The following is a 12578-nucleotide window of genomic DNA, read 5'->3' on the forward strand; positions in this document are numbered from 1 at the left end:
GCAAAAAGGCACTATCTTGTGCAGCCTTTTCCCCTTGCGGGAGCACGGATCTGCGCCTTGAGGGTGGGGGGGTGTCTTACGCGCCGCTGTCACGCTTCCCCCTCTCCTGTCCCTGCCACGTAACCCTTCTCCTTTCAACGACACACGCGAAGAGAGCAAAAAAAAAAAAAAAAAAGCTGCCGTGGAGTGTTCGTTTTCTCTCAAATGCCGATCTGCTGCTCTCCGCGTGGAGGCGCTCCTCCTTTCTTGTCACGTGCTGGCCATGCTGCGGCTGTGAGAAGCTCCGCTACGCAGTTGTTGTTGTCGTCGTCTTTAGAAAGTGTCTGCGCTGGACATTTCCGCGCGCAACTTCTCTTGCCAGGAGAATTCTGAAGCCGAAGTAGAAATGCTTTGCAAGCTGCGTGCGAAATTTATTGACTCACTGCAAGGTAAACGTGTGCAGACGTACATCACCGATGACTTCAATTAATAATGAATGTCCTGTGATTTGTGAATAAATGTAAGTCTTCTGAAACTTCCCCCTCGTGAGTTAGCTCAATGCACATGCGCCACTGCATGGAGAGCCCTCCATTTATTTAGCTTTCATTAATTTGAACTTCTTTTAATTCGAACAAATTTTCGGGCCCCTTCGAGTTCGAATTATCGAGACTCGACTGTATTAATCACAACTGTCACGGTGCGGCAACTTCCGCACTTGACCTCCGTCTTCCCTGACGGCAATACTGAGAACAGAGTTAGTGCTATTTACAATATGTAAATGACTGACCTGTGTTTCCAATTATGCTGTGCTGTTTTCCTACAGGCTTATCACTCATGCACTGGGTATACACAAAGACAATAAACAATTTCAAGCACGTAAGGTCACGATAAGATGATTGTTATGATACGAGTTATGATAAGGATACATGGACTTTGTGACATGAAATCTTGCCACGATCATCGAGGCCAAGCAATATCTTGTGACGAAAGAAGAGGCTGTTGATGCTGGCAATACACCGCTCAAGCATGTGCAGCAACTGAAAACAGTATAATGCAATGCAAAGTTCTGCTGTAAACATTTCATACACACAAACACTTGCACATTGAAATATGGTGTCCTAGATTACTAAAGGTGGCAGCCAAAATGTGATCAGTGAACTTAAGCAGTTCATCCACTGATGAGATGAGAGACTGTGACACAGCTGCCCAAACTACCGCTCCTTCATTATGTATTCCCTTCCTGCTTCTACTTGTCGCAACAGCAAGCAAAGTAGATGCAAACAAGAAAAGCAGTAAAGATTGCTCCAGCAGCAACTGAATAAAATTGAAGCTTTATTTACCCTTCAACACGAATGAGGGTCATGAAAATGCAACAAGTAAATGGTTTGAGAAGCCCTCAATCACTTAACAGTTCCTGTCCTGTCTTTCTGTGTGCTTATATTAAAACTTTAGTGCTGAATTCTTTCAATCAAAAAAAAAAAATAACATATGACAAGGTGAGACAACACACACGCACACACACTGCAACTGCATCTTAGTAAAGCTTGAGTATTAAGAGGGCTGCCCTGCTTCTTTTTTCATTTTCTTTTTTACATGCCTGTTTTGCTGCCATCTTGAAGTTAAGCTCTTTGACCGAACAAGAGTCCTGGGCTCAACCTCTTCCCAATTATGGGTGAATAGGAAAAGGGAACTTACTCTATTTTAAACGAACACTAAAGTGAAACGATGAATCAGATTGATAAATTGTGCTGTGAAAACTTTAATGTCATTAGTTTCACAATGAGGAAATAAATGTTTAAGTTTCACTACTGAATTTGACACCGAAAACCTCCATATTTAATATCACAAATTTCTAAGTGTTTTTTTCTTACTCTGGTGATATTAGCTCAATGAAATTTTCTGAAACTTTCTAAGTAACAACTATAACCTTCTCTGAGTACAATGTACCTCATCTTTAATAAGCAGAAATTACATATGACCTAGGAGCCACTGTCAAAATCTATGACGTCATAGCTCTTAATGTGGTATATTACCTAGGAGCCACTGTCAAAATCTATGACGTCATAGCTCTTAATGTGGTTGCTACCCGTGTTTTTTTTTCGCACTTTTTCTTTTTATCCAAGAATGTTCTCGCAGTCCGAATGGTGTTTTCAGTATTGAGAAATTGTAGTTTACTAATATAGAAAAATTGTTTCCCTCTTTTGTGTGCCTTGAAAAGTACATGCATGCACATGCAGGTTACCAACTGGCTGTCACCTGGCAAATTTTTCCCAAGACACGAAGGGCAATTTCACTGTGCCTTGTAAAGATGGCCCCTAAAGGCAGCTGCTGTGACTGTTTTCATTTGTGACATGCAGCGGTGAATATAGGTGCCGTCACAGTTTTGAGATGTAATGACAGACAGTGAAAACCTCAGAAACGGGATGCCAATGCATGTGATCTCATGGGTATTAAATGAGTAGGGTGCTTTAGTCAGTAAAAACTGAGGAAATTAAAAACAGAAGCTTATCAAGGAGTTTTTACTATAGAGAAAAACAATTCGAGAAAGGACTGGAATACATCCTACAGAAGTGCTGAGAAAAGGAAAGGAAAGGCAGGAAGCTTAGCCAAGCTTTGGCTTGGTTGGGTACCCTACGCTTGGGGGGGGGAGGGGGCAATAGAAAGGAAAGAGATAGAGAAAAAAGAAGAGTAAGAATGAGATGGATAAATAGTCAGCTAGAGACTACACAACACAGTCTCGTGCTGTTCGTTAACAAGTAAACAGAAGTGTTAAGTTCCCGCCAAATGTCTAAGAGCCCATGTATTCGGCGCTTACGTGGTGCTACAACATTTAATAAGTTCTTTTTGTACATCTGTGTAGAACTGCACTTCTTCCAGAATCAACAGTTGATGAGCCTGACCGATAAAAAATTGGGCAACTACTGACAGCTTAATAGAATGCGTTGCTGGGCAAGTTGTCGCTTGTCTGAAGATAAAAGTAGAGCGAATCAACAGTTGATGAGCCTGACCGATAAAAAATTGGGCAACTACTGACAGCTTAATAGAACGCGTTGCTGGACAAGTTGTCGCTTGTCTGAAGATAAAGGTAGAGCGCAAAAAAATGGGACACAAGGCAAGTATACAATCTGTACACTTCCCACAATTTTTTCATAATAAAATCAGTTGGTAGTGAGCCCCCATACAGTCTACTTGTCTCCAGTGTCCAGTCTTTTTGTGCTCTACTTTTATTTTTCAGACTTCTGACACCTTATTGACAAAGCCAATTGCTTCCCTCGCACACCTACCATGTTATATGTTCACAGTGCCTTCAATGCTCGGTACGCCTTATTATTCCTTGTCGTAACATGTTTATATGACAACTTCTGTCTTTGTCATCCTGACTGATATGCTTATTAATCAACATCATTCCTCCTGATAAAATACATACCCAGGACAGTCAAAGTACCAACGAACAACAAATGATGGCGAGTTGAACTTCATACCAATGCAACATACTATTTAGTGCCTTGCACAAACTTTAAGGATGTTCAAGTTCATCAAACTTGGTACATTATTCTGGTACAAAACTATCATTACCCTCCTTTGCCATAAATTTACTAATATACATGATTTATATTCTTTTCTAAAGGGGGACACAGGTTGTTGAGACCAAAATATCAAGCACAGGAATAAGTCTTCTAAAACTGCACTGATGAGATCTACAGTTATTCTTGCACATGCCAAATGTTATGCTTATTATACCAGTTATTAAGTCATAGTGTTGCTTAACAAAATGTTTGAGCTGGAGGTCTTGCACGTTCTTATCAGTTCACACAACAAAAAACATTCGTCTTTATTTTTTTCAATCAATCAATAAATCAATCAGTGTTTATTCAATGAACGCCGCGCCACGGTCCACACCGTAACAGTGACGAGCTCCGCACTGTTCCCTGAATCCTGCCGGCCCGGAGTCCAACCAAGCCTCACTAGTCTGCTGGAGTGACAACTCATAATCAAGAATAGCTAGAGCTATATTTCCTGTTATAACATAAAGCTCTATTTCATAATAAGGTAGTGGTGGGAGCAATTTTCTGCACATACTTTTTGGATTTCATATTATATTTTTCTAGCAGACATATTGTGAACACTGACATTTGATCATCTACAGAATGACTGCCGTGAAACCTTGAGCAATTGCCCTCCTCTAGGGTGAAAGACAATCGCACAAGAATTGGAGGGGCAGCCCTTGCTTGGTGTATTGCGACAAGGGGAAAAGATGCTCCTCAAATGTCCAAACAATTTGTTACAAATCAGAGTGCAACACCAAAGCACTGCACTGTAAACATACTACGAAGTCGTGCACTTATCTGAAGACCCTCTGAACTTGGGTTCCTAGCAACCATTAATGCAGACTTTTGCAGCCGAGAACAGAGTGGAAGAAAAAGAGAGAAAAAAAAGAGCAGCAAAGGAGGACTGGAAGGGGGCACTTGTTCAATACCTGGTGCATATTTCAAACTTTCTATAAAGGGGAAGGGGGCACTTGTTTGGGTAAGGGTGCATGCTTGGGATTTTAAGGTAATTATGATTAGATTTCACAACTGCTTGCAGCACTGCACTTATCAAGTTATTACATATCCTAGTAGAGTTGAACTCCTTTTTAAAAGACAAGCACCAGGAAGGAATTTTCGTCTCTTATATATGGTGTCTCTTATAAGCAGGGTACCACATATGGATTTTCTAACGACACTCTTTTCAACGTGGAAACTCTGATGTCTCTTATACCCATTTGTCTCTTACATCAGTGTCTGTTATAATGGGGTTCAACCGAATTCAGCTGTTTAGTTACATTTACAGGGGTGTGCAAATAGTGAACTTCAGAAGCGAATCGAATAGCGATGACACCGAATCAAATATGAATACAACTCGAATACTATTGAATAGCAAGTCAACCAATTTCAAAACAGCCCTACATCGGTAATTGAACTAGTTTCAAACCAGTCTGAAAATTTCACAATAATTTATTTGAAACCACTATTCACTAGCTATCGCAAAAGAGCATTACGATTGCTTAAAAAAAAAAAAGGTACAATTTTGGAAACTGAGGTGAGCTCGTATACAGCAAAAATACAGTGCACTCCCGTTATGACGAACTTTGTTAAGATGAATTCTCACTTAAGACGACCAGCATGGGGATGTTTGTTTGGTTTCCCATAAATTCAATGCAAAAAAAATCTGAGATGAACAGCATAACAGGCCTCTTCTGTAAAGACGAACTCTCGCAGCCACCAACGACGACAGCGATTCTGCGCAATAGATATTGTAGTCTTGGTGGGGCATTAAAGCGAACGAGAGAAAGCAAAATGGAAAAAAAAAGAAAAAATGAAACTGCTTTGAACCTAAGACAGAAATCAAATGAAGACATGGAGGTAGGAAGCGAGATAAGCAGAAATGTCAGAGCACAAAGCTTGTATCTTCCTCACCCCTAGCCTGTAAGAGAAAGGGCGGGCTTTATCAGCAAAGAAAGCAGCACAAGTGTTCAGCAGTTTCCCACAGACTCAATGAAAAAAAAAAGCCCCCTTTAGGCAGACCGCATAACAGGCTTAACTACAGGGACCCTTAAGTGCCACTGCGTTATTTTATTTTTCCCACGTGCTTCAGTCCTCTGACAGGAGTACAATAGCGAACAGATAAACACAAGAGCTTGGTCAGAGGGAGAAATGCAAGGAAGGGGTGCAAAAAAAAGCCAAATGAAAGTGAAAACGGGGATGAAAATTGTTTGCGCATCATAATTGCATATAATGCCCATACTATATCTTAAGCATGCAATGGAGGTATATCCAAAAGTTGTATCAAAGCCAGTAAAACAGGCTCACGGCAAGTCAATAAACAGAAGCATAAATTTTGCATTTTGTGAAGGAAAATTGTGCTTGTCTCCCTTCCCCCTCATAAATAAGGCCATGCTACCTTTTATCGTTAAAATTTGGTAGCAATTTATTCATGAGCACACTTATTATGAACTAACAAAATTGGGTGCTTATTAGATTCGTATAAATACTCTACATAAAGGTATAGTTTTTATCAAGCCAAATAAATGTATTTCCTTATTCCATTCCTCCCTATTGTAAGTATTCTCCATTCAGTGTTTTCAAGCAACATATTGGGACACACTTGGCATGTTAGCACTTCTTTCTTGGGGGCACTTCTGATAAGACGAACTCCTGATAAGACGAACAAATGACTGTGGCCCCTTCGAGTTCGTCTTAACGGGAATCTACAGTATAGCCTTTGAAATATTTTGTAACAGCAGGTTGAAACACCAGAAAGACTGAAGGATTCATGGTAGCACTTTGTGAACAGCTTTTGAATAATCTAATATATGAATATCAAACAATATTCATGAGTCAACACCATCATGACCGTCGTCATGACAAAAATAGCCAGCTAACTCTTCTGGGTCCTATCCCACGCAACTCTACAAAACGCTGGTGTAAAAGAATATGGTTGCTCCAGGCACAGTTTTCACACTGTCTGTGCATGCCGAGGGCGCAGCCTGTAGAAGGGTATATGCGCCGGCCGCTGATGGCTGCTGAGATAGCATGTGCACCAGCGATGGAGACCGTGCCCTTAAATTAAAAAATCCCAGATGATGCTCAAGAGAACCCCACCCTCGCATCTTTTCATGCTCGTTAAAGACGGGCACGGAGTTCCCTCTCTGCTTCGCCAGCAGGCCTCCAGAGTAAGGTGATGTTATTGCATGTACCCTCCGAGTGATGGAGATGGACGGGCTCGTTTGATCTCTGCTTAAAAGGGTGGTGCCATAGAGTTAATAAACTGACTATAGAGTAAAAGCTCCCCATAGGGCCCTTGCATTAAAACTTAAACTGCACGAGTGCTGCCATGATAGAATGATACTCATCTTTCGGGAGGTCCGAATCGCACTCACCGGTGCATGCTACAATCACCTCTGGCATTTTTATCTCTTTCGTGACTCCCTGTTTCATCGGACTTAGAGACTGTCACATTAAGTTGAGTTGTTGGCCCATGGCAACAAAAAACCTGGACGACAAGACACTATGATTCAGACGACGTACGAGCAAGGTGGCACATTTAGCTGGACTGTTACGCTCTCACCCACAAATACCAATATGGTAAGAGGATAGTGGCACTATCTTGTAAAGAAAACTTCAAACACTTCTCTCCATGCATGGTAAATTGCATATGTGACTATTCTATCTTATCTAAAAATAGTTAATATAAATGACAAATAATTTTTGTTCGTTTATAGTGTGTGAACACGTTTGTTTATGATTTATAGTGCGAGAATTGGAGTGTTTTAAACTGCTATAGTGAGCGCTTCTCTAAAGTATTATAATGGCAAGAATGACAATGTCCCAAGGTATCAGCACTTTGAGAATTATAGCTTCTCCAGCCTAGCTTTCCGTACAGAGTCCTAGAGTCTGTTATATTAACTATATGAGTGGTGCCATCAAATTTCAAGGCAGTAAAAAGCCTGTTGTGTGTTTACCCTGTATGCAAGGAGACTCCAAATGGAGGGTCAGACACGGCAAATGTTTAGAATATATTTTAATTCACTCCCGAAGTGTACCCAAATCCTCATTCTCCCAATCGAGACCCATCGCTAGTGCGTACAACACTGACGTAGCTCTATAGGAACAGCAACGAAAGTTGTAGTGATGTCACACTGCTGACTTGAGTGAACTCCGGGCCTAGCAACGTATGTGCCGGCAAAGCATTGGTTGCTCCATCACTTGAGACTGCTATAGCTAGCCATGGCAACTGTCGGCGCGTTTGTTTTGCTGGTGATTGTGTGGCACGTGTGCACGAGAGCAGATGATACTTAGCGTGACGTGAGTCACAGCCTTGTGTTATCACGTGACCAAGCCGCCTACACAGCTGCATCACTGCCCAACTTGGCACCCAGAAACCGAAATCGAAAGTTGTTCACCTAAATAAGGCAATAATAAATTATTTAGTGAGAATACATGAATCTTGGTGCATGTATCATGTTTCCTGGAGCTGTAAGAAACGCTTGCAACAAAAAACGTGCCAGCGACAAATTTGGTGGCACCACCCCTTTAAGTCGAATTCGTCGGCCTCATTAATGTGCTATTACCTGCCGGTACAACATATGATGCATGGGAGATTTTATTAATTTGTACTTTATATGGGACATGACAGCGGCAGAAAAAACCCATTGAGAGTGTCCATATAGTTACTATCACTATAAAACACCTCATCCTGTAATAATATAGTGTCAATAAACCAATAAAACCTTGGAATGCAAGCATCTTGATAATTAGATGGTTAAAAGAAAAACATGTTACCCCTCTCAGCCCAATGTTTTGTTCCTTTGATGTTTTTTTATCGGCGCTACTAATACACTATTCGATTCGTTATTCAACATTTTCGAACATTCGCACACCCCTAACACTCGCTTTCTGTTGAGCAGGTTTTTCTCAGAAACAATAGAGTGGCAGCTCTATCTACCTCCCGAATTCATTGACCTAAAAAAAGTCACTGCATATTTGGCATGAACAATTCAGTAAATACTTACATCAACCTGTCTCTCTTCCCAAATGTGAACTTTTTGTAACAAGCAGCAATTTTTTCTTTAAGGTACCTTTTAAGAAAGCAAAGTGTGCTTGCCTTAAACTTAAGCCACATACAGACGAAGATGCCCAAGGCGTTGACCACAAGCCAGACAACGCCACCGCCAAAAAGGGCGAGGCCTCGAACACCAGAGAAGAGCAGGCAGAGCAGAATGAAGAAACCCAGAAGCACCCAGACCAGCAACAGACGCTTGTAGCACACGTTGTAGAGGGTGAAGCGCATATCGTGCACAAGCACATTCATGGCCGCCACATATTCCTCCACAGTCAGCTGCAAACAATGCAATGACACAATAAATAAGTAATAGTATTAATAATAGTTACTAGAGTCTTATATCCTAACAGAGGAAACCAGAGACATGTGGCAAACAAGACAAATGACAAAGATGGCAATTAAAGTTTATAAAAATCTAGTGTAAGCTTTTATAAAAAATAATTGGCCCATTAGTTTTAAAAAATTGTTCTCATGTCAGCTTACATATCGAAAATGGCTTACTAAGGTGTTCAGGCATTTTATTGAGATACTCATCATATAGACACTCTCGGCTGGATTTTGCCGCTGGCGTTGGCTTCGTCGTTACTCACTGTATATGTATATGTACTATATATATAAAAACACAACAAAGAAAAATAACCCAGAAAAAGACTAGGCTGCGGGGAATCGAATTTTCAACCTCTTGCTTGTGAGTGCGAGGCGTTAGCCACTGAGACATGAAGGAGCACCCCCTTTAACAATGAAACAGCAAGCTATTTATATCTATCACTTACCAATGGTGATGACCATCTTGGGGGAACTATCGTGTTTTCAGCATTACCAGCGAGATGGCGCAATGAGCGCTATCTCCCACGCGTACTTTGCCCCGCAGAGAGGGGGGGGGGGACGCACACCTCTGCACACTTATCTCATGGTGGGGAGAATCATACGCTTTAGGCTTTCACCGGAACGATTCTTTTGTAGTTACCGGGTGCACAAAGGTCACTGCACTCGAAGCAAAGTCTCCGTTTACGAAAAGAGTGCGCTTTTCAGACACAGAGAAGTAATAACCGAGACACTTATTCGCGTTTATCTGTACCTGTGAGTACGCTTCGTGCATCATTTGTTCGTGAGCAACGTGGGGCACGTTTCGATCTGCTCGCCATTCTTCACTTGACATTCCAATTTGTTGATATCGCATTCATTGCTTCACCTTTGGGGCAAAGCTGTAACTTTTTGTAGACACCTTAGTAAGCCTTTTCAAAAAGCACTCTAAACACAATATGGTATTACTCATAACTAGACGATGTTCAGCATACATGCAGGTATGCTCAATTTGATTTTAATTTCTACGCAACCCTCAACTGTGCCGTATGGATTAAAATTGGCATACATAAAGAAAACTTCAAATTTACCGTGATTTCTAAGTCAGCTCTCAACAGTGAAGCATGCAGTGACAATCAATGTACTGAAGAGAGGGGCCTTTAGATTTATCTGAACATTGTGAATCACTTCTCAATATATAGTGCTGTATTTGTGAACTGTGTGCGCTTCTCTTCATCGTCATCGTTTTCAATGTTATTGCCCTCTATCATATGCAACCAACAAGCCCAACTGGCCACTCTAATCGACACAATCTGAATATACAAAGCAGTGACTACAAAATCAACCAGAATCAGTATTACAGAACTAGAAACAAAAAAATTTAGAACAACACTTTCGACCAGTACAAGAACATAACCTAAATATAATTTGGTTTTGGAATCAAACTAAAATATTCAGTTCAAGGAGGCATTCAGCAAAACAATACAAACATCAGGTAATGTCAGCCTTTGTGCCTTTCTCTGGCAGGGATAGAGCGAGTGACAGCAGGTTGAACAGCCTCACTACTGGTATCACCACCCTCATTTTTCATTCCACAGCAAACACAACAAAACCTTCATTATTAACGCTACAATGATAAATATTTCATTCATATACCTTGCCTATAAATAATTCTGAGCCCATACCTGCATGGTGTCGTAGTGACAATTAGAGTGCTGTTCTCTATGACATTGTGCTCTAACTGTTGATAAATTGAAGAAATTAAGTTATACATGACCGATATTCACCTTAAGAACCTGACTTGAACCTACTGATGTACTATACTGGAGCCAAATGAGTTGTTGCTGACTAATTTACATATAAGACAGAAAATATGACATTCTACTGCTTGTAGCATACGCTTTGGTCTTATAGCAAACAGCCATAATTATCGAAAATGCTGCTCTGCTTCTATGATAAAGTACTATATCACTTCTTGATTCATAAAATGTGCCCACTGAAGCTATTATCAGCATTCCCATCACGTTTTCAAACTGCTTGCGAGTGTGATACCTGGCTGTGATAGCCACAGCTGTTGCACTGCCTTGATCCTCATTCCTATTTTGTGCAATAAAGGTCAGCAGCATCAACAATGAGCAGACGCGCATTTTATGCTTTACATGTTGCATGCTTTTTATCTTTCTCTAGCAATGCAATGTAACTTCGTTAGACTTCAAAAAATCACTATATGCTGGGGTTTTCTCTGCCAGAACCGCCATACGATTACTATGAGGCACACCAAAGCAGTAGACATGGGCTTTGTCCCCGTCAAAATGTGTCTGCTGTCGCTAGTAATTTAACTTGCATTGTCAAACCTAGTAGCACAACACATTAGTTTTTAAGCTTTCACGGTGGATAATAATAAACTCAGATCTGGTCAGGAAGCTGGTACATCTGTCAATGAAAGATGAAACTGCCATAAACAAGTCTTTTTATAAGTTAGTATCAGCTGTAGTTGCAGCACTTGATTTGCTAAGAGCAGTAAAAAAAGATGTCAATGATTTCACCAGGGTTTCGGACATGAAAAAGAGTTGAATTCTAAAGTTGATTGATTGATGTTTGAAGTTTTGTGGCGCAAGGGCCGTTTCACGGCCAAAGAGCGCCAGTGCATGTTACTAAGAATATGGACAATGATTGTGATAAGCGGCTGTATAAAGGCCATAAAATTCCTCGCGGTAAGGCGGGTAAAAACATACAAATAATAAAATCATGACCATGCCGTGAAAGGTGTGTGTGGTGAGGATAGATGACAAGAGTTGGTGATTATAAAAAACGATGGTGGATATGAATGGCATTAGCACAAGTGCCTCACTCGTTCATGCCCTTGCGTCCAAGGGCCGTGAGGCAAGTGCTTTCTTGTGTAACCGCCGCAGCAAAAACCTCTCTAAAGAGGTCGTGCTACGGAATGCCCGGGTGTATGATATGAAAATTATTAATTTCTTTTAAAAACGCTAACAATGATTTATGACTAAAAAGCGGTTCCCTACCGACGAACATTGCAGGGTGTAAAGGTATATGCTGTCGGTAGGGTAATGGAAAATGTCGTTTTCTTAGAGTTTCTAAGTGTTTGCACTGGATTAATATGTGAAGGACTGTCAATGCCTCTCCACATCTGTCACACAATGGTGGATCACCACCGGACAAAAGATGCGTGTGTGTCGTGTATATGTGTCCTATCCTGAGTCTTGTTAGTGTTACCTCTGTTAGACGTGATTTTGATACTGGTGGCCAATGGCCAAGGTGTGGCTTGATAACATGTAGTTTGTTTTGTGTGTGTGTATCCCACTTGCTCTGCCAGTAGTCCCTGAGTTTTCGTTTGAGAGACGGCTTAAGATCAAGGGCCGGGATTGATGTCGGTGTAATGGCGGTGCTTTCGTGGGCGGATGCAGCAAGCTGATCCGCCATCACGTTGCCTTGAATCTCACGGTGCCCTGGCACCCAGCACACAACAACATGTCTGTTGAGTGTGTGGAGGGTGCATAAAATGGAGTAAAGTGAAACTAGGACAGGGTTTTTTTGTTTTTTAAGACTGTGCAGAGCCGTTACCACACTGAGGGAGTCTGTATAAATTACTGCTTTTTGTATTTGTGATTGTTTGATGTGTTTAGCTGCCACAAGTATCGCGTAAGCTTCCGCTGTGAAGATACTTGTGC

The 12578-nt window shown here is 41.2% G+C and overlaps 1 protein-coding gene across 3 annotated transcripts in view; it reads right to left on the bottom strand.

Annotated features, from left to right (window-relative positions):
- The window catches only part of LOC119161409 (uncharacterized), a 72622-nt gene that overhangs the window by 21726 nt on the left and 38318 nt on the right, over positions 1–12578 (bottom strand). For all 3 annotated transcript variants that reach the window (XM_075879329.1, XM_075879328.1, XM_037413864.2), the window contains exons 5-6: positions 8626–8859; positions 906–1016 (exon numbers count right to left, since the gene is read on the bottom strand). In XM_075879329.1, coding sequence (XP_075735444.1) covers positions 906–1016; positions 8626–8859 — 345 coding nt within the window. The remainder of the gene's footprint in view (positions 1–905; positions 1017–8625; positions 8860–12578) is intronic.

The sequence above is a fragment of the Rhipicephalus microplus genome, chromosome X (genome assembly GCF_043290135.1).
Source record: "Rhipicephalus microplus isolate Deutch F79 chromosome X, USDA_Rmic, whole genome shotgun sequence".
In the NCBI taxonomy this organism is placed as follows: Eukaryota; Metazoa; Arthropoda; class Arachnida; order Ixodida; family Ixodidae; genus Rhipicephalus; species Rhipicephalus microplus.